Source organism: Notamacropus eugenii, chromosome 5, assembly GCF_028372415.1.
Source record: "Notamacropus eugenii isolate mMacEug1 chromosome 5, mMacEug1.pri_v2, whole genome shotgun sequence".
In the NCBI taxonomy this organism is placed as follows: domain Eukaryota; kingdom Metazoa; phylum Chordata; class Mammalia; order Diprotodontia; family Macropodidae; genus Notamacropus; species Notamacropus eugenii.
Window position 1 is genome coordinate 394,317,842 of NC_092876.1, and position 23,514 is coordinate 394,341,355.

Below are 23,514 nucleotides of genomic sequence, written 5' to 3' on the forward strand. Positions count from 1 at the left end.
TTGGTATCAAACTCAAGAGTATACATTCTCTGTAGAAAGAGATGGTGCGTCTGGCTGTTAGATGTGACAAAAACTATGCATTAGCTGTGTTGTGATTGCTTGTTTCTTTACATCTGCTATGGACTTAGGCCTGCTAATTAGCTATATGCACAATATGTAGGAGGGTTAGCAAGTATGTGGGCAGAGGATTCGAGCTCCGATATGCGAATGTGCAGAGCAGTATAATAGTAGTGATTGTGATGAGACAGATACCAGACATCACCTGTATAGAACTACGGACTTGGATCAAAACTGTGGCTCCCCTGGAATTGCTTGCACGGTACCTCAGAGCTTCAAAAACAAAAAGGGGGAGTTGTAAGGGGCCCAGAGGGTCCCAGGGGGTGCAAGTCAGAGGCAAAGTCTGTTCCCATGGGAACGGTGCTGACGCCCACCCTGGCAGAAGCTCTGTGTGACCCTGGAACCTGATGTTCCTGCAGATACCGATGCTCTCTGTACAGTAAAGTTACAAGTGAGCCTGGGAACCCAGGAACTAGCTGCAGGAACAAGATAAGCTTCCTTCCTTACTGAGGGTGTAAGGATGTGGAATAGTCATGAGATGGTGAAGTAATGGGATGAGCTCAGTGTGTATATGATTGATGGATACAGCCTTTATAAACCCTAACCCGCAGCTGAATAAAGAGAGCTGCTTGGATCATCTTGTCTCTGGTCTCCTTCCTTCAGGGCCCACAGATTAGAGGACTGTGGGTCAGGGGGATCCAGGGGGCTCGGGCCCTGACCCCGAGCAGATGATAAGAATCAGTGAAAAAGATGAATTTCCTGGAGGCAGATGAGCAAATAGTCAGCAGATTCAGTCAGAATAGATTGACAAGAAGAAAAGGTTTACTACTCTATTAAGAGCTAAATGCTTGACATCTAATGAACTCTCAAAACTCAATACTCATCCCTGTGTCTGTGCTTTGGCCATGCCTGCAAGGCTCTCACTGCTGACTATTTCTTTTCCATTTTTTAAAAATAACTAGATTTTGGAAGAATAGATGGAATTCCAACTAATGAACTATATAAAAGGTCTTGAGGAAAGAGGTTTGATTTTAGACTGAGCAGGGAAATGAGAACTGCTCCTGCAGATCCTCCTGAAACATTGTGTTCAAGTTCATGGCACCTGCAGGAAGAATGGGAGGTTGGCCAGGCCCCAGCTCAAAGGAGATAAGTATACCTCTAACCAGATTACCTCAAAACTGCAAGGTAGAAAACAGCAAAAAACAATGAATGAGGCTATGATAGTGGGTTCATGGATTCCAGAAGCATGGTCAATCCTATATCTGCCCTGCTTCTGGTTATTGTCTCCTTGTTTCTTTGTGGCTTTTTGTCTGTTCACAAGTTTTGTCAGATTTGTTTCCAGCAGGCTTAATACCCTCCACCTACAGATGCTTGATCGCTTAAGCTGGATCATCCCCTGTCCACCACTGTGCTGTGTCACCCCTGGACTTGGAGTCAGTCAAGCTCCAGATGCCAGCTAAAGAACTGACTCCTCAAATGGGACTTCTTGTGGGCAGGGACAGCTCTATGTCCAATCTTAGCAGAAAGTAGCTATGGAAGAAGATACCTTTGCCCCTTACCCCAAAATTCGGGGCCCCATTTGTTCAAAGGGGCATTGATGGGGTGCATGTGCTCAAGTTCACCCTAAGATATTATTTTATGTGCTCATTTTAGTGTAATCCCTGTTATAATGCTGTAAAGTTCTGTTTTTGAGAAAAGACAAGTCATTCCTATGTAAGTTAGTTTTCCACAAATGTTGCAGTTTCAAGGTTGTATAAGAAGATAGTAGGCACTAACAATTAGTTCGCAGGGGAAGAAGCTAGGCTAACCACAAAGTTCCTGATAAAGGGGGACAAGTCTGAAACTAGCCTAAACCAGCTGAGTCAATGACCTGGGGAAAGTTTTTCTTCCTTGTGAATGCTTAATAAACCTCATGCATATAGGCAGACACACCTCACATAAAATTAGAATCGCATTATCTGAACATGAGACCAATGACAAGGATGGGGTACAATGCTTACCACATATTGAGGGAAAATATACAATGGGCGTGTAACTCAAATGAGAATGGACCAATCTGTCACTCTGGTGGAAGGATTTGTTCCAAACTAACAGTATAAAGCTTCTTTCTCTCCCTTCTGTATTCAGCACTCCCTCTTCCTTAAAAAGGGTGGGGCCCACTTCTGGCCAGAACATAAGCCCATACCCTTTGGACTCTTCTTTAATAAATTTACCTTGATGCTTTAATCTCTGTCAGGTGTGTTTCTAACACTTGACATCATTTGCCTATGGTATTGTCTTATATGCTTACTTTCTGTTATCCCTGTTAATGTTCTATTGATACCAGTTGCCCCAACGACCTGTGTAATGAATATGAAAGATCTTGGGGCAGCATGGAATGGTAATTTAAATGGGAAGATCTTTCCCATTCATTAATAGGCCCATGTGATCCACCTGGGTCACATGGAAGCCTGAGTCGCATGACTCTAAGTCACATGGAGCCTGTGGTGTGAGGAGTTTGCTAAATGGGTGGAACAGGAAAAGGCAGAGCTATATCAGAGCTGAGAGGAAATTTGGTCAGAGCAGTCAGAGCAAGGAAGGAGGCAGCTGCTGGCTGGGGAGAGTGAAAGAAATTGTTTGTGATTTTTGTTTAAGGGAGCTGGTTTGTGGGAAGTCTAGCAGGGGGAAGGCTTGGGAATGGTGGTGTTCTCTGCATTGTTATTGCATATAGATTTTTGTTACTATGATGGATTCAGCTTTCTGGTGTCTGAATTAATGTTTTGGTTCTGTCTTCCAAATGGAGAGTCTGTGGTATTTTGTGATTCAGAATTGTGCCAGGGTATTCCTGGCCATCAGAGGTGCTATTAATATCACATTGGAACGACAGGAGAAGAGTTCAAAGTCAGCCTCAGATACTTACTACTTGTGTAACCCTTAGGCAAGTTATGAAATCTTTTTGCCTTAGTTTCTTCAACTGTAAAATGGCCATACTAATAGCACCTACCTATCAGAGTTATTGTGAGGCACAAATAAGAAAATATTTGTAAAGTGTTTGATACAGTGCCTGGCACACACATAGTAGGAACTGTTAATGAGGGCTGGAAAGAGGGGTGGGTAAGACTTCCACAAATACTGGAGTACCAGGGACAAGTCACCTGGAATGAATTCACAGAATCAACCATTTTTGAGGTCAAGGTAAAGATTTATTGTACTTTTCAGCTGCTAAGAGTTCTTAGGGAACTTGCAACCTTAGAGGGGTACATGTAAAGTTTATATAGGATATTGTATAATAAGATGTGCTAAATATGCTAACTAGATGATTCAAGGTAGGATTAGGGAGTGGGTTAAGCAGTAATTAGTTCTTAAAGGAACATGCACAGGTATTTTACCCAGAATTCATCAGGAAATAGCCCAAGTGGGGGCTACATGGAGGTGTGGTTTTAGACCTGAAATGTCACTATGTCAAATAACAGTCAAGACTGACTAAGGAATACCAGGCTGCTCTTATCAATGTCTTGTTAGACAAGATAAATGTAAGGGACTATATGTATGTCTAAATCTAGAATACATATGACTGGTCAGTGAGTAGTAAATGTCATTAAGACCCAGTACACAGCCTGTTCAGCTAGTACACAGCTGGTTCAAACTAATAAATTCTGTAGGTGCAGCTGCCTACTGTGGCAGGAAGGAAGATAAGAATTTTGTTAGCATAGGATGTGTTCTTGGCCTAGGATAGTGTTTTGAGGCTAGGGAGAAATGTGATTTTTAAAGAGAAATGTGATTTTAGAATTGGGATCCAAGCACATGTACCCAAGCATCCCATCATTATTATTAACAATTATTCATGCTAACTAGGAGGAAGAAAAAAAAGTGCTGTTGATGCTAACCAACTGGGTATTTCACATTCCATATTTAATTTTAAAAAGATTTCTTTTCAACCTAGCTTAAGAAGTATTTTCAAATAGTAGGATCTTTTTTAAAAAAAATGGAGAAAACAATATAGCTTAATGGAAAAGTGCTGGTTTTAGAGCCCGTGTGGTTCTAACGTTTTGATACTTACTACCTGTGTGACCTTGGACAACTCATTGAACCAACTTTGAACTCATTTTTTCTCATCTCTTAAATAAAGATTAGACAAGCCCCTAATATTACTAAACTGGATATACCCTCTGATCTAGCTATATCATTACTAGTCCCATATCCAAAGATATCAAAGAAAGTGGAAAAGGACACATATAAAAATATTTATAGCAGTTGTTTTGGGAAAGCAAAAAAGTAAAAACTAAAGGGATGCCCATTAAAATTGAGGAGTGGTACATGAATTAAAAGAATACTATTGTGTCATAATAAATAGAAAAAGGGAATTATTTCAGAGAATTCTGGGAAGATGAGTATGAAGAGTGAAATTAACATGACCAAGAGGACAATTTATACAATAACAACATTTTAAAAAACAACTTTGAAAGACTTTAAAAACACTGATCAACACAATGACAAAATATTAGTCCAGATTTCTATAATGAAAAATGTTGCCCATCTCTTACTAAAGAGGCAATGGACTCAATTCATCTTGCATGACTATGAATATTTGTTAGAAAGTTTTTATTTTTGGTTTTCTTTTTGGTAGGGGGAGAAAGATGGAAGGGAGAGAAAAAGATGTTAATTGATTAAATGAAATGTAATTAAATAATAAAATGAAGACTAGATGATTTCAAAGCTCCCTGCTAGCCCTAAACCCTGTGACCAACCCTTAATGAATTCACTCATATAACATCACCAACTTCAATAGATTACAAGTGTTTAGGTGTACTAACACTTCCTGGACACTGTCAAAAGGAAGAATATAGAAAAAAATCCTCAATAGTTTTAATTTATTATGAGATCCAATCATGAGGGGCAAATCAGAGATTTTCCTTTTTCAATTTGTATCTACCTAATAAATATTAATAATTTTTTCATTCTTTAATTCATTCATTCATGCTGCTGTTAATTCTAGAACATGACATGACACTGAGAACTTTTTTTACAATAAGTGTTTTATTGTCTCCTGTAAGTGTTCCAGAATGTGTTACAGATCTCCACAGAGAACAATAGAGCATTGGTCATAGATAAGCAGAAGAATTAATAAAAATAAGGATGTGGTATGATTTTTCCCCTTTTTCCTTCTTCTCTTTCCTTCCTTCTCTACCCAACTCCCAAACCTCCCACTTACATTTTCTTTAAGCTGTGGACAAGAAACTGAGAGAGAGATAGAGACAGAGAGAGAAAGAGAGAGAGAGAGAGACAGACAGACAGACAGACAGAGACAGAGACAGATAGAGAGACAGAGGCAGACAGAGAGAGGCAGAGAGAGACAGATAAAGATAAAGATAGAGGCACAGAGACAGAGAGCATAAAAAAGGGAAAGAGAAGAAGACATCAAGAACAGAAAAGAGGGAGAAAGGTGACAAAACCATGAAAAAACAGACAGCTGGAAAAGAATCTGGTGGAATAACCTGGTGTGGTTTATACATGCTGAGACTGAAATAGCAGAATTTTGACTTTCAAAGCAATACTAGTGCCACTCACTGCCTTTCCATCATGTCAGTCACTGGACTGAAATAGCATGAGTTTCAAATGAAAATTGAATCTTAATTACTATTTACCACCAACTTAGGCAGATCATACAAAATTGAATATATTATAAATTGCAAGCAAAAGTTGCCAGATAAAATATTTTTAAATTTTATAATTGAGATATTACAAGCAATTTTTATAGAATAAGAGGATATTTTTAAAGTGTCATCTTGAACCAATAACTCTCCCCAGTGCTGATATGCAATGCCTTGCTGACATTTTTAAGTCAGATCTTTAAAAATCTTTAAATCGGGCTCAGTAATTATATTAAAAAATATTTAATTTATTGAGCTCCTTAGAGAAAAGGGGGGGAGGGGACTAATACCTGAAGAAAGGGGCTCCTAAAGCCATTCTTTCAGATTCCAAGTGAAAATAAGCTGCTAATTTGTTTCAATCATGCTTATGTTTACTTTCCGATAATAATATAGCAGATCCCAGTAAGCAGCAGCTTGTCTTCCTCATAGGCCAACAGGTACAGTGTCATCTTCCTTATCACAACCACAAAATGGGAAAGTCCCACAGCAAGGTTGGAGCCATGGTTTCCAGATTGTGTTGAATACAGAGAACTGCTGTGGGACTGGCATCAGTGTTCTCCGGTGCTCTTTCACTGCCTCTTCCATTTTCTTTATTATGGCATCAAAAAGCCCCTCATTTTCAGGAGTAAGAAGATGCTCTTCAGAAGGATCTCTTGAAATATCAAACAGCAAAGGAGGATCGTGGTAGTTGACATCCCCAGAACATGGACAAAGTCCACTCCAATAGCAGGCTCCCGCTTCCTCTGGTTGAAATTTTGGAGTCACATAGTGAGCCTTCCACACAGTACCACCTGAAAAAAAGCAATTCAATTATTAAAACATTGTAATAAATATAAACTAACTGCAATATTCCAAATTTCTCAAATCAAAGCTATTTCCCTCAGGTATCATCACTTAAAACTATTTTTTCCCTGTTCCACATCTCAGTGAACTGGAAAAAAAAAACTTTAAAATATAATAGATGCATACCAACCAATAAAATGATTCTTCAAATCACTAATAATAAGGAAAAAAGTCAAACAACAATCAGATTGTATATGACACTCCAGAAAATTAGCAGAGATGATGTTAGATGGGAGGAGTCAGTGTTAGAGGACTTTTAAAGCCATTTTGACACTGTCCAGGAAGGATTAGTAAAACTAGTCACTTGCAAATCTAGCGAAATTGTTGTGAATTTATCAAAGATCATAGAGTTTAGGACTAGAAGGGAACCTTTGAAATCATTTAGTCTTCTTCTGATTATTTAATTAAGGGAGCCAAGATGGCAGAGTAGAAAGACACACATAACGCTAGCTCCAAACCCACAGCCCATAAAATATCTGTAAAAAAGCAGTCTCAACAAATTCTGGAGCAGCAGAAGCCACAGAACAACAGAGCAGACGAGATTTCTGTTCCAGAGGGACCTGAAAACGTCGCACAAAAGGTCCTTTGCGCTGCGGATGTGGAGCTGAGCCCAGCCCTGCCATGGCCGCGTGGTACTGAGAGGAGCAGATCCGAGCAGGCTTCAGGGACAGAATCTCCAGCAGCCGCACGGGTCCCTCCACCCACAGGTGACAAGGGTTGGTGAGAGGGTCTCTTTGGCGAGTCGAGAGGGGAATGGGGTGCCCCCATAACTCAGGCCCCCTCGGGAGGCAGCAGCTGATGTGGGAGCAGACCAGGGCTCCCCAAGCAGGCAGGAGCCCGGATCCATTGTTGAAGGTCTCTGCATAAACCCCCTGAGGGAACTGAGCCCATGAGGTAGCCCTGCCCCTACCTGAGTACCTGAACTTTCTCACACTGAATAGCAGCCCTGCCCCCACCCAAAGCCCTGAGGCTGGGAAGCAGCATTTGAATCTCAGACCCCAAGTGCTGGCTGTGCAGATCTGATGGTGAAGTGGGTATGAAGAGAATATTCAGAAGTCAAGTCACTGGCTGGGAAAATGCCCAGAAAAGGGAAAAAAAAATAAGACTGTAGAAGGTTACTCTCTTGGTGAACAGATATTTCCTCCCTTCCTTTCTGAGGAGGAAGAACAATGCTTACCATCAGGGAAAGACACAGAAGTCAAGGCTGCTGTATCCCAGCCCACTCAATGGGCTCAGGCCATGGAAGAGCTCAAAAAGGATTTTGAAAATCAAGTTAGAGAGGTGGAGGAAAAACTGAGAAGAGAAATGAGAGACATTCAAGCAAAGCATGAAAAACAATTAAACACCCTGCTAAAGGAGACCCCAAAAAATGCTGAAGAAAATAACACCTTGAGAAATAGGCTAACTCAATTGGCAAAAGAGGTTCAAAAAGCCAATGAGGAGAAGAATGCTTTAAAAAGCAGAATTAGCCAAATGGAAAAGGAGATTCAAAAGCTCACTGAAGAAAATAGTTCTTTCAAAATTAGAATGGAACAGATGGAGGCTAATGACTTTATGAGAAACCAAGAAATCACAAAACAAAACTAAAAGAATGAAAAAATGGAAGATAATGTGAAATATCTCATTGGAAAAACAACTGACCTGGAAAATAGATCCAGGAGAGACAATTTAAAAATTATGGGCCTACCTGAAAGCCATGATCAAAAAAAGAGCCTAGACATCATCTTTCATGAAATTATCAAGGAAAACTGCCCTGAGATTTTAGAACCAGAGAGCAAAATAAGTATTAAAGGAATCCACAGATCACCGCCTGAAAGAGATCCAAAAAGAGAAACTCCTAGGAACATTGTGGCCAAATTCCAGAGTTTCCAGGTCAAGGAGAAAATATTGCAAGCAGCTAGAAAGAAACAATTCAAGTATTGTGGAAATACAATCAGGATAACACAAGATCTAGCAGCTTCTATATTAAGGGATCAAAGGGCATGGAATAGGATATTCCAGAAGTCAAAGGAACTAGGACTAAAACCAAGAATCACCTACCCAGCAAAACTGAGTATAATACTTCAGGGGAAAAATCGGTCTTTCAATGAAATAGAGAACTTTCAAGCATTCTTGATGGAAAGACCAGAGCTGAAAAGAAAATTTGACTTTCAAACACAAGAATGAAGAGAAGCATGAAAAGGTAAACAGCAAAGAGCAGTCATAAAAGACTTACAAAAGATGAACTGTTTACATTCCTACATGGAAAGACAATATTTGTAACTCTTGAAACTATTCAGTATCTGGGTACTGGGTGGTATTACACACACACACACACACACACACACACACACACACACACACACGATTATTTAATTAATTGGCAGTGAATCTGTGAATAAGTAAACCATTTTGAAAAACAACTTAGAATTATGCAAATAAAGTAGCTAAAAAGCCCCTACTTTTCCAATTGGAGATTTGACTGGTAGGCATATATTTCCAAAGAAATTATTGGCAAAAAGAATGATTTCATAGATACCAACATACTTACAGCAGTAGTTTTCATTGCACCAAAAAACTAAGAATCAAACAATTAGGTGGCACAATTGATAGCTTTCTACATCTAGAGATAGGAAAACCTCGGTTCATATCTAGACTCAGACCCTGTGCAATTCCGAGCAAATAACTTACCCTTGGCCTCAATTTTCTCATATATAAAATGGTGACAAAAATAGCACTAAAAATCCCAGGGTTGTTGTGAAGAAAAAGATCAGATTTATAAATCATTTTGCAAACCTTATAGGGCAGCTATGTGGCATAGTGGATAGAATGTTGAGCTTTGAGTCAGGAAGACCTGAGTTTAAATCTGACTTCAGACATTTACTAGCTGTGTAACTCTAGGCAAGCCACTTATCTCTTTTTGCCTCAGTTTTGTCATCTGAAAAAGGAGTTGGAGAAAGAAGTGTCAAACCACTCCAGTGAATTAGCCAAGAAAATCCCAAATGGGCTCACAAAGAGTCAGATAAAATGGAAAACTGAACAACAAGCCTGTAAGCCTTAGAGCACTATGTAAATGGTTATTGCTAGTAATCATACTAGGTATAGAAGTAAGAGTTGGAGTACTAGTCATCCCTCAAATGGTAAATGCCAAATAAACTGTGGTGCATGAATAGAATGGAAGAAGTGACAAATAGGAAGAGCAAAGTACAGAAAGACTTACATGAACTGACACAAAGTGAAGCAGAACCAACAAAACTATACACAATGATCTCAACAAAGCAAATGAAAAGAACTACAAAACAATCAAAATGAATGATGCAAAATTGCAGAGAATAAGCTTGTCTCCCAAGAAGATATATTTGGAGAAAGCCCCCCCCCCCCCCAACTCTATTGTAGAGTCAGGGGTGGCAGGTGAGGTGGGGATTGCTCTTTTTTTTTTTCTTTTCCTCTTTTTTCTTTTTAAAAAAATCTTTGTGAAAAAGGATGAAAAATAGAAAAAGAAAAGGATGCAAGGAAATACAAGCAATATAAAAACAGAAGTTAGTAAGAATTTAGTAAAAAAAAAAAGAAAAGGAAGGAAAAAGACGAGGAGGAGGAGAAGAAAGGAGAAGTTGCAGGAATAAACTCTCAAAGTAGCTAAGGAAAAAAATTACTTCTGAACCCCAGTTATACAACACATAATCTTTAGGACTTACAGTATCTGTCAAGGTACAGAGACTTTGGGACAATGCTTCCTAATATGTATTCCTTCTTCACCGGAATTAGAAGATTCTATTAAGAACTATTTTTAACTCAGTCAAAAACATCAGGAAATGTTATGTATTACTAAATAAATATTATCCTTCTTCTTCCTTTTTATAAAATTTTCAAGCTGTCATTTTTGACGAGGATATCCATAGGATATGGAAAGGTTATTCAATGTTCCTTTCTTTTTCAATATAATATGAAAAAGTTGTTCACAGCTCTTTTTCCTTTTTCACATGAACAGACTACTGATTATCATTCCTGGGTGAAAGGCATTGTAGCTGTCATAAAGTTTTTCAAGGACATGCCAGTTATGAAATAGCTCTGAAGCAATGCTACATATAGAAAGAATGAGTGAAGGCACAGTCATCTCCACCTACTATTTCTGGAAGGACATTCAAAGAGGAAATAGCCTATGTTGGGGAAATTTCACCCCATGCCTTGTAAATTAGCCTGGGGATTTCCAGTCAATGACGACAGCTATAATCTTTGTGAGATTCATCTATGATGTCCAATATGTAAGGGATTGGCAATTGCCCTAATAATAGCAATCACCAAGGAAACCTAATGAAAATCCAGAACCCAATTATTTATCCCATTTAATTACTTTAAGATTCCACCAACAACTCTCACCTTTTCTAATGAGACCCTGGGACTATTTGAGCCAAGATAATAGTAATGAAGGGAATATATTCCACTATTGGTTAGTAAAAGAAACAGAAAAAGGAAATTCACCTTCACTGAATACAGATTAAAAAAAAAACTCTCTCCTTAATGGAGAATACTTTCTGAGCACCTTCCCTTCCCTTCCACAGCAGAGAAATGTCATTGATGCAAACAGGCTTCTGCTTTGTGAAACTCTTTCTACACTGATGAGATAGATATCTCACACTAACTGTTTGCATGAAGGCAAATCATGTAATTTTCTGTGAGATAAAACATCCAGATTGGAGAATAAAGTATACTTATACTTTTCCATACCTCCAAAGAACCAGAATGTGGTTTCTTTTGAATAAATAGAGTGAAAGATTGGTTGCAAAATAGAACTGGTTTAGCGTGAGAATCAAGAGAACCAGTTAGATTACCACTGATTCTATCATATGCTGCCACATGTATTATTTATAAAATGTAGATGGATGTAGTTAATCAGCATCTCCCACTTCTGGGAAAAGAAAGACCTCAAAGTGTAATCACCTCTCAGTTTGACTGAAACTCACCCCACCCCAACTGAAAATCCATCATCTTTCAGTCAATTAGAAATTAAATCACCTAATCTTATATAGGGCTTTATATTTTGTTCATTGTTTTCTTTTAATGCATAAAAATGTCTCCCCGGTTTGGGACCCAGTGTCAAGCTGAAGACTGGTCCTGATTTGTTATGCAATTGACATAATTTGCTTGATGAATCAGTATAATCAGAAACTCAAATATTTGTTGCCTTCGTTCAGATTTCACTTGTCACCCTCTAGTAGGACAAGAACATAGTTCCTTTGGACAAAGTTCCTTTGACTGAGTTCTATTTTTACATGAATCCTAGTGAATAAAAATGGACAGGAGAGATTCAACACTGAAAAGTTTTTTTAAAGAAGGAAATAGGAAATATCATACTAAGAAATTCAATGAAACTAAGTTGTTGTTTTTTTTATCATTTAACCCCATGTGACTTATATACTGACATTTTCTTTGCACTCTCTCATGCACAAACCAAAATGCTTACTTAAATACATTTAGTTAAAAGGAACCAAATCTCTACTTATGTTTTCTTTTTCTACTATGCGCCTCATTGTCTGGTCTCGAGTAGAAAAAAGTAAAATAAAAATTTATTTCCTAAAAAAAAAAAAAAAAAAAAAATGTATTTCCTTAATCTGTGCTATTGAAATTTGATTGCTGGACAATCTAAGAAGTACCACAGTAAAACAAATCTTAGGCACATTCAGGATATCTTAATACTTACAGTCTTTTTGATGCCATCGCACTGCATGTAAATATATTCCACAGTAATGGAAAAGGAATTCATGTTCTGATTGAAAAATTCTACCTTGTAATAAGGGCATAAGGTTCTTGCCATCAATCACTCTGAAATTAAAAAAAAGAGAGAGAATGAAAATGAAGACTATCCTAGGTGATGCATAGTAAATTCAATGATCAATTATATTCTGTCATCTCAAAAATATTAAAGAATCATGATTTTCTCACCTTAAATATTTTAATGTAATCATTATTTTATAACTAATATCTTTTAACATCTCCAAGCAAGCTATATACTCTCTGAATTTTAAGGGCCCTTGGAGGGCAAGTCCAATATGTACCAGAAATATAAATACCTTATACAACATTCCTGGCAAGTGGTCATCAGACCCTAACTTTAAGGATGGGAAACTCAATATCGGAGTATATATGTTAAAAAAAAAAAAAAAAAAGCAGGCAAAATATCAGCTGGGATAAAAAATTAAAATTTTCTGTCCAAATTTCATCATTCTATACCCTACACCCAAAAAATTTATTTCATAATTTGAATTGGAAAAGAAGTATGTTTTATTTTTCTTTTGAATATGATATACAATTATATTTCTATTGCCACTATTTTGCACATAGATTTTCGGCAACCTGAGATGAACCAGTTAACCTGAAAGTTAAGATTTTTTGAGCTTGGAAAGCAGTGTAAATTTGGAAATAATCCTCTTACCATTCATTACCAAAGCTATTTTCATGAACCCAGTGTTTGAAATGAACAAATCTTCTGTCTTATTTTACTGAAACATAAGCAAACAGACTTAGCTTTGGTGTAGAATTAAAACAGGAGTATAGGTATGCCCCTCTAGGTATAACAAGAGACCGGGATGTTTAAATCTTCTATTTCTACAGTATAGACCTTGTGCAAGTATAAAATAAAAGTCACATTCAATATCTATTTCATTTTCTATCACATACATATGTGTGTGCATGCGTACAAGCAAATATTTATACACACGCATCTTCACATTTTATAGATATGGTCTGAAATATCATATAAGCAGAAAAAATACATTTAAATAATAAATTATCACAAATTGCATACCTGTCCTGTGGTAATATTGCTCCAGCAACATACGACAATGTTGGATAAATATCCATGAGACTTGTAGGGTCATTAATCTCTACACCAGCTGGAAGGATAGTTGGCCATCGAAATATTCCTGGCACCCGAATTCCCCCTTCCCAGCCTCCCATTCCTTTGCCTCCTAAAGTTCAAAACAAGTAGTACAAATAATGAGGAACAATCTTATGTACAAAGATTTATTGAAGCAAAAATCAAGTAATTTTTTGGTAATATACTATGTCCCAGAATTTTCCTAGGCAATATGGAGACTACAAAGAAGTATTAGATTCTGTCTTAAGAACCTCATCATCTAGTTGTCAAGGTGAGGTATGTGAAAAATCTCAAGGTTTTTAATGAATAGTACAAAGGGCCCACTGAAGTTGCCATAGGATTATACTCAGTTAAATTAGCAAATGTTACTATATAGAAAGTCACTATAAATTCAGAGATCCACGTGGACTAGAGCATTCTGGGACATCTTAATAGAGGAAAAAAAAAAAGATCTGTAGTGGTTTATAAGGTAGAGAAATTGGGGAAAGTCATTGAGATTTTTCCAAAAGAGGTGAGGAATGGAAATAGTCAAAAGACAATAACAAGACATCGCAAACTATGCTTGGGGAATAAGTAGTAGATAATTTTAATTGAATCCAAGGATTTATGTAAGAGAGTACTAGGCACTGAGTCCGTAAAAACAGGTTATTTTATAGGCTACGTAATTTAGATCCCATAGCCAACAGGGAACTATTTAGCAGGGGACTGATATTATCAAAATAAGGTTTCAAAAAAATTATTTTACAAATTAGAAAATCAGGCTTGCAGAATTCAAAGATTGTTCTCATGCCAAAAATTATAGCTAAATCTGCATCAAAACAAATTCTCACAAGGAAATTCCTAAATAAAACTGGTTTATTTGTATGAAAACCTTAGATTACATAGATAAAATAATTATGATCAATAATTAATGATGATTTATTGAACACCTGTTGTGTGAAAATACTGTTAGACATGGTCTGACTAAAAGGAGCTCAAAATCTAATTGGAGAGCAAAGACACAGACACAAATACACAAAGTAATTAGTAAACAGGATAAAAGTACTAAATTCTGAAGTATAGACAGAAATGTCTCCAACCCTACAGATAGTTTTAAAAAATGAGAAGGCCAGGGAGTGGGACTGGGGTACAAGCCAAAATGGCATAGTACAGCAGGGACTTGTCTGAGCTTTCCCCTAAAAGCTTCCAAATACCTGTAAAAATGACTCCAAACAAATTCTAGAGCAGTAAAACCCACAAAAAGACAGAATGAAAAAATTTCCATCCCAAGACAATCTGGAAGGTTGACAGGAAAGGTCTAGTGCACTTAGCTAGGAGAGGAGTACAGTTCCAGCACAGGGCATACCAGCACAGACCAGGCCCCACTAAACCCAGAGCAGGACTCAGGGACTGAATCACTGGCAGCTGTGGTGATTTTCTGTCTTCTCAACTCACAGATACCAAAGACAACTTAGAAGGTCAGTAGGAAAGGTTTGTGGGACCTGGATGAGAGAGGAGCAGTCTAACCTAGTGCTACCACAGCCAGGGCCCCAGCAGACCAGGAACAGGCCTTGGGAGTGACTGAATCAGCAATGGTGGTGGCAGTGGCAGCAGTTGATTCCAGATCTCTCAACCCAAAGATGGTAAAGGAATCAAATCAGGAGATTACAGATGATTTTGCTGGCACTGAGACAGGACTCTGCTGCTTTGCTCATACTTGGATCTGGGTGGCAGTCCTGTGGGGAGGTGGAGCACTGCCATAGCAGAGTTTGTGGCAGCAGTGGAGAGGGAACCCTCTTTACAATTCCAGGGCAGAAAAGAGTGCCTGTGGTCACTCACAGACTAGAGCACAGTGCAGAATAGGAATAAACACCTCTCCTTACATCATACCACCTTGGAAGAACTGAATACGTACAGGTCCCTAGAAGTATATCTGAAGTCAGATGCACAAAACCCCTGAAGCTTAGAACAGTATGCCCTCCACACTGGAAGCAGAGCCCTACCTTAACAAAGCATTGAAAGGTCAAGTAATAGGCTGGGAAAATGAGCAAACAATGAGGAAAAAACTCAGACTACAGAAATTTACTTTAGTGACAAGGAGAATCAAAACATACACTCAGAAGCAAAGAAAGTCAAATTTCCTACATCCAAAGCCCCCAAAAAAATATGAATTAGTCTCAGGACATGGAAAAGCTCAAAAAAGGATTTTGAAAATCAAGGAAGAGAAGTAGAGGAAAAAAATGAAAAGAATAGTGAGGTGATGCAAGAAAATCATGAAAAATGAGTTAACAGCTTTCTAAAGGAGACTCAAAGAAATAGTGAAGGAAATAGCACCTTAAAGATAGACTAACCCAAGAGGCAAAAGAGGTCCAAAGAGCCAATGAGAAGAAGAATGCATTAAAAAACAGAATGGGCTGAAAGGAAAAAGAGGTTCAAAAGCTCACTGAAGAAAATAACTCCTTAAAAAATTAGAATGAAGCAAATGGCAGCTAATGACTCTAGGAGAAATCAAGAAATTATTTTTAAAAAAAAGCAAGAATGAAAAAATAGAAGACAAGGTGAAATACCTCACTGGACCTGGAAAATTGATCCAGGAGAGATAATTTAAAAATTATTGGACTACATCATGGCCATGAGAAAAAAAAAAAAAAAAGAGCCTAGACATCATTGTTCAAGAAATTATCAAGGAAAGCTGCCCTGATATTCTAGAACCAGAGAGTAAAACAGAAATTGAAAGAATCCACTAATCACCCCCTGAAAAAGATCGCAAAATGAAAACTCCCAAGAGTATTATAGCCAAATTCCAGAGTTCCCAGGTTCAGGATAAAACATTGCAAGCAGACGGAGAGAAACAATTCAAATATTGTGGAACGACAATCTGGATAACACAAGATTTAGCAGCTTCTTCAATAAGGGATTGAGCTATTCTCAGCAATACAACAATCCATGATAACTCTGAAGGACTTAGGATGAAAAATGCTATCCATCCCCAGAGAAAGAACTGATGGTGTCTGAATACAGATCGAAGAAACATTTTTTTCACTTTCTTTACTTTCTTGAGGTCTTTATTTTTGTCTATGTTTTCTTGCACAGAATGACTATTATGGATAGGTTTTGCACGACTATACATATATAACCTATATGGAATTGCTTGCCTTCTCAGTGAGGGGGTATAGCAAGGGAGGAAGGGAGAGAATTTGGAACTCAAAGTTTTAGAAACAAATGTTAAAAATTGTTTTTACACATAACTGAGGAAAGATTAAATACTAAATAAATACAAAAAAAAATCAAAGTGTCCTTAGAGTAGATATTTCGATAAATGCATATTTATACAAACCACTGTATCCTACCTTAGTCACGTGTATGTGTATGCATGTGCATATGCACATGTATGTTTATACTGAACATGTGAATGTACATGAATGCATATCATGTGTATGTGTTGTACATGCATATATATGTTAATTGCTTTTTTGTGGATATTGATGTGCATATATGGAGATACAGAAAGAGAAGGAAAAGAGAAAAGGAATACATATATGTGTGTGTGTACATGTGTATGTAAATAAAAGAACACCCAAAATCTCCTCACTCTTAATATTCCAGGACAAGTGGCTCTGGCTCATTATTTAATAATATGCCATATACATATTATTGGGAACTGTTTGAGAGACAAACTAAAATAATAGAATTTAATTTTTGAACAGTGATAAAACAATTGTTAAATCAAAAGAAACACCGCCCACTTTGAGACTGAGGAAGCTACATCCTCATTCTACCAATTAAGTTTTTTTGGTGGGAGTTATGGATGCAACCAGATGAGATATCACACATGAAAGTGTTTTATTAGTTTATAGTTCTGCCTTTTTTTACCCAAAATATGATTCATTATCCAATTTCATCTTCAATATTAGTTTAAATTTTTTTTTTTATTACTAGGGTATTATAAAACAATGCGTTACTGGTCCTTGAAGGCAATTCCAAGATGAGAACTTTTATAGGTATTGCAGTAATATGGCTAAATAAATATATGTTTACTTTTTTAAAAAAGCTGTTACTCTGTACTTATACCTTACACAGTTCCCTGCTTATGAAATCCTTAAAGAAAAAAGTAATCCAGACTTGCAATTTTATTATTGTGGGAATTGATGGTATGAAACTCCCTTTACCAATGTAGATCAGAAATTGATCTCTAACACAAAAAATGACCTATAACCCTAAGACTTTAAAGTGATTGGCCCATGGTCAAGGACTTGAACTCAGAGTTCCTGACTCTAAGGCCAGTCATTTATCAGCTATGTTGTGCTGCATTTCAATTTTAGTTTATCTATTTAGAACTGAGAAAAGAGGATTTTTTTCCATATTTCCATGAATTATGCTTCCAGTTTTCTCTTAGCACTAAAAACACTTTGAGAATATTTCATATATGTATACATTCATATTTCTATTGATATACATTTTATATATCAAATATTTTACCTTTACATTTTCTCATTTTAAACCTTTCAGATAAACTAAGCAACACTTTTGGTGTACTAACGTTTATAGCTAAAGACATTAAGTATCTCAATTTTCAAAAGAAAGCATTCCAATGCAATACTATTACCACCTTTGTACATTCCATTCCAACCACCGAGCTGGGATTTTCCTTCCTGACATTCCAAACGACCTCCATGGTCAGAAGTAAAATATACAAGTGTGTTATTTCTCAAATATTCCTTGTCGATAACATCAAGAATTTTTCCTGTGATAAGGACAGATGAATCAGGACAATGTGAATTATTATCTCTTTTTTCTAATGAAACAACTTAATTTCATTAAAAAAACTATCATATATATCAGATATACATATTAATCAGGTATACATATTAATTGCAAAAAAGACAAAGTTAGTTTAAGTATACCTTGTTTAGTAAAAACTCACTTAATTGAACTTGAAACTTGAATAATTCCTAAATTCACTCCAAGGAAAGCAAAATTTCTACATTTACAAAATCAGGACACTCAAAGATCATCAAGTTAACAAACATTTCTTAAGTGTTTACTATATTCCAGATACTGTGCTAAGATACAGTACTATCTTGAGCCTGTCATATGCATTGCAGGCTATCCTTACTCTCTCTTAGTGTTAGTCTGATGTTAATTAATAATTTGCTAATCTCAGCAGTAAAAATGTTTTGAAGTGGTGTTAGCCTCCAATGAGGTCAACAGGCATAGAAAGAAAGAAATGAAGCACATGGTAAGGTACAAACATAAATATATACATCCATTCCAACTAACTGAATGTCAGATACTAGTCACACAATAGAAAACATTAAAATGAGTTTCCATTGCTAAAGAGAAATGAAGAATTTAGCTCTTAAAATCTAAAGAGATAAGCTGAATAATGTGTTTATCTCAAAGTCCTGTTAAATTTCCTCTAAATAAATATGGGGGATTGATATAAAAGGGTACAGAATGAAATAACTAGAAACAAATGAACGATATACGTGGCGATCACATTTGAAACAAATCTCTAATGTCATTATCATAGAGAAATTTCAATGAAGAACTTCCTCAACAAATGCATATCTGTACTTTCTCTGCAAGTCTTAAAGAGTTGCCAACATAACTCCAACACAGTTCCAATGGAGACAATTGTAAATGGTAACAAAACTCAGATTTAAAAAAAAAAAAAAAGCAGTTGATTAAAGAAGGAGTCAAGGGATAGCTAACTCAAGTCCCTTATTTTACAGATGAGAAAAATGAAACCTTCAAGTTCCTTGTGTATAAAATTAGGAGTTGGACAAAATGGTTTCAAAGTTCCCTTCCAGCTCTAAATCAAAATTTAATAACTTTATCAAGTTCACACAAATAGTAAACAGGGGGACTGAAACTGTAGTCCTCTGGGTCTAAGTCCAGAAAACTTCCACTTTACCACATTACTAACATATCTACCAAGGTTGAGTATTAATTAGGAAGGAGAAAACATAGTAAGTTAATAAAGTGGATAGCAAACCAACTAAGAACAGAGATCACAGTATCACAGGCTAGTGCCAACATATTTAACCTGTTCCTTTCCCTTCTTCTTCTGGCATATACAAGGAAGCAGAAAGTTGAACAAAAGAAAATAAAGATGTATTCCTGATTATCCTGGAGAGGCTGGATAGCAAGCATGCCCTTGATAAGGAAGGCAAAGTTGCTGGCTACAGAAAAAAAATCCTCTATGGGATCTGATACCATGTAGAACTGGAGAAGATTTGGGAATTCTGCCTTTAGACACTAAACTGAGAAAAGTTGTGTTAATTACCCTTGTAATGTTATTACTCTCTAACTAGAGGTTGAAATAAATTGTTCTTGTTAATAATAGAAAAAGGGCACAAAATTGCACTTAATTTTTTTTTCCTCTCTGAACGCATCATTTTACGTGTTCTTTAATTTTGCTACAATCAGTCTAAAACTTCTTTTTGGAAAAAAACAGCAAAAATACATGAGTAGATATTTTTTAGTTAAGGCTAACAACAATTATTTAAACTATGAAGTCACAAACCTGACAACCACTATTCCCATACCTCATCTGGTTCACTAATGTCAGATGGAAGAAATAAGAATTAATAGTCATTAAGTACTTTACAAACTTTGAATTATAAAGTTATATTAGTAATGTGGAATAATAGAGGAGTAGAAAAAGTCATATCCCTTCTTTAACCTTAGTTTCTTCATCAGTAAAGTGAGGGGATTGGAGGAGAATATGATCTCAAGGATGCCTAGAGACTTTAAATACCATGATCCAATAACTAGATATTACCAATGAAAGATGTCTGAAAAGACACTAAAATTTCTATCTCTGGTGCTTATTGTGTCTCCTTAGATGAGTCATTTCATTTCTCTCTCACAAGGGAAGCCTTGTGTGACTTAGGGGAAGACCTAGGGAAAAGTCAGAGTATGAACAGGCATGAATGGGATCAGATCTGTCTGCCTGCAGCGAGCACCCACTTCAATGAGATTATGAGTCACCTAACACATAGAATGTACTTATTCACTATTTTCTAAAGTGATACTTACCTACCATCCAATCCATTTCTTCTACGTTATCCCCATAGAGTCCATATTTACTACGCCCAACAAACTTCTCTTTAGTTACAAGTGGAATGTGCACATGAAGAAATGACACAAAGAGAAGAAAGGGTCCATGCTTGCACCTAAGGGAAAAAATAATCAATTTACTTTATTCCCTAGAAAATCAGATTTGCATTTAAAGAAGCTGCAGTGAAACTTGAAATCATAGACTATTCTTTGAAAGTGTTAGTGCAGGCAGACTGAAAGAGTAGATACATTTTAAAATAAATATAGCAAGGGCATTTGTCTTAAAGAGAAAAGTAAAAAACGAAAGCTTGATACTAAAAAGAGTACTGATCCTATCATTTACTATTAAGTGGTTTGTCCGTGTCCTTAAAATGTGGTGCTAGAATGGAACAAACTTTTGTTTGAGAAATATCATGGTATTTCAACCAACCATTCAATGTGAAGTCAGTAAGATCTGCCTGTAACACTTTGTAGCTGTGGGAGTAAGGGCAAGTAATTTAACTCAGTCTCATTCTCTTCATCTGCAAAGTGAGGATAAAATATAATTATAGTACCTACCTCAGCATTAGTGTTGGAAGGATGAATTAAGAATCGGTGTTGAAAGCACTATACAAATGCCAACTATTATTATTACTATGTTAACTTCTTTTCCCTTTGAAAACTCAGAATGACTGACTCTAGCCTAGATCATGGGATCCTAGAGTTAGAAAGGAACATTACAGTAATACTGTCCAAATTTCTATATCAAACATTAATCACTTCTATAGTATCCATTAAAAAAAATCATAATCCAGATGTCACTTAAACACCTACAATGATAAATATTTAATTAGAGCTTATAAATTTAAATAAAATCCAGCTTTTAGGACATTCCATCTTATATTGAGCCAAAATATGCTTCCTTATGATTTTCACGCATCAATCCTAATTATGACATCTGGGTAAATAAATCTAACATTTTTCTAAATGACAGCTCTTCAAATACTACAGTGGAAAAAGCCCTGAAGATCTGAGTGAGAACACCCAAGGTCTATCCTCATCTGGAAAAAATTTGAAAATTATATTTTAAAAGTCATTGTTCTTTGACTCAATAGTATCTTTTTGCCATTTATATATCCCAAAGGGGTCAAAGACCCAGGAAAAATTTATACATGTATCAGCACTTTTTGCTGGTTCTTAAAAAGTGTGGTTCTTCTGATAGAAAAATGGCTGAAAAAAATGTGTTGCATTAATATCATTAATATTAATTATTACACAAAAAATATCATTGTGTCATAAGAAACTTTGAATATGATGAAAACAGAAAAACTTAGGAAGGCATATGACTTGATTTAGAGCAATACATGAGCAAAGGAAAAGTGTACATGATGAGCACAATAATATAAAGAAAACAAGCTTGAAAGACTTGATGACTTTGATACTGTCACCAATCATTACTTCAGAGGAAATGATTTTGAAATGATAATTGACAATAGGCACAGAATGAAATATACATTTCAGACATGACCAATATGTTTGTTTCCAAGAATCACAGCTCTAGAAGGTATGTTAGGTGACATCAAATCCACATCCCTCACAACTAGAGATGTTAAATCACTTGTCTAAAGCCAGATTTTAAATTTCCTAGATGAGATTTGAAATCAAGTCTTTCAATTTCACAGGCAGGGCCCTTTCCACTGTACTATGCTGCCTTCTAGCAAAATATTATTTTGTTTTGTCTTTGTACAACCTCAAATATATGTCGAATGTGACATAAATATACCAGAAATTTTTTTTTTCTAACCAAAGAGACTGGAACTCTCTGAAACAGATGCTTATTTTTTAGCTATGAGAAAATGGAAAATGTTCATTACTTTTCAATAAATGAAAGAACCTCTTTCAAAATCAGAGAAGTCAGTTTTTCTTCCTTCATGGGCTGTTGAATAATCTCATGATTTCTCATAAGGATGCAATTCCAACGACGAATGAATCCATAACTAGAATACCAAGTGATGAAAAACAAGGAAGCCACAAGAGCAATGATGACAACAACAGTCCATGGGACTTTGAACCATCCAGCAAATCTGGCAATGAGAAGTAAGAGAGGCACAAGGCCAAGAGCCACACTGGCAATCCAGAGTTTGATTCGGAGAGCTCTGTGTATCTCTGGTGTCTTTGTTGACTGACATTCATTGAGGAGAGTAAAAGGCATCCCAAAAAAGTAATCAAACCCATGGTTTAGTGGATGGTAACAGTGGTCATTTCTTGAGGCACAGCTTAAACCTTGATGCCATTTTCCTGGGGAAAAAGGAGGAATAAACTGTCAAAAAAGAAAATTATTGTGTTTCTTTGGTCAAATATAAATTATAGTTTGGAAAAGAAATTCACAAAAAAAAATCACACTTATAGTTTATGAGGTGTTTTACTCATAAAAACTGTCATGTGAGTTTAAGTGAAAGCATTACTAGTGATTCCTAATTTATAATGTGAAATTGAGGCAATTGAAGTTCAAAGAGGTTAAGTAAAATCACAAACCCAGTGTCAGAGATGGAACACTAGATCAGATCTCCTGACTCTAAGAACAGTGTTTTTCTATCATACTAGAAGTGACTTGCTCATATTCACACAGCTAGAAATCAAAAAATCGTAATCAAGACTCAAACTATTCATCACTTCTGTTGACATTTCTGTTTTTTAACACCATCAAATACTTGAAGATGCGATTAACAGAATGAAGTCTAGATTTTTAATTTCATTGTTGTAGTGAATTTCAAATGCTGAAATCCCTCAACTGCAATAGCAATATCTTTATAATTAATATCTTATAGAGGTTCCTGGGCCATTGAGAGATTAAGCAATTTATCCAAATGACTCACACAGTTTCTAAGTATCAGATGTAAAATCAGGTTCCTCTGACTACAAGGCTCCTCTCTGTTTACTTTGATATAATACATGAAATGTTAGCTACTCAAATGCCAAGAAGGACACCTTGAAGGTACTACCAGAGCCCTTGACTTCATCACCAGTAGGACTTAACAGTCCTTTGCTCCCTAGTCATCTTCTGGACTTCTAAAGATCAACACAAACAGAAATCAAATTGGTTTATAG

At 36.4% G+C, this 23,514-nt stretch overlaps 1 protein-coding gene across 1 annotated transcript in view; it reads right to left on the minus strand.

The window, feature by feature from the left end:
• Window positions 1-5,914: 5,914 nt before the first annotated feature.
• ARSH (arylsulfatase family member H) overlaps window positions 5,915-23,514 on the minus strand; it is a 33,294-nt gene continuing 15,694 nt past the window's right edge. Inside the window, exons 5-10 of the mRNA XM_072614472.1 lie at window positions 22,281-22,704; window positions 20,407-20,543; window positions 17,972-18,106; window positions 13,312-13,474; window positions 12,208-12,329; window positions 5,915-6,478 (exon numbers count right to left, since the gene is read on the minus strand). Of these exons, the coding sequence (XP_072470573.1) occupies window positions 6,111-6,478; window positions 12,208-12,329; window positions 13,312-13,474; window positions 17,972-18,106; window positions 20,407-20,543; window positions 22,281-22,704 (1,349 nt within the window). The 3' untranslated portion in view covers window positions 5,915-6,110. The remainder of the gene's footprint in view (window positions 6,479-12,207; window positions 12,330-13,311; window positions 13,475-17,971; window positions 18,107-20,406; window positions 20,544-22,280; window positions 22,705-23,514) is intronic.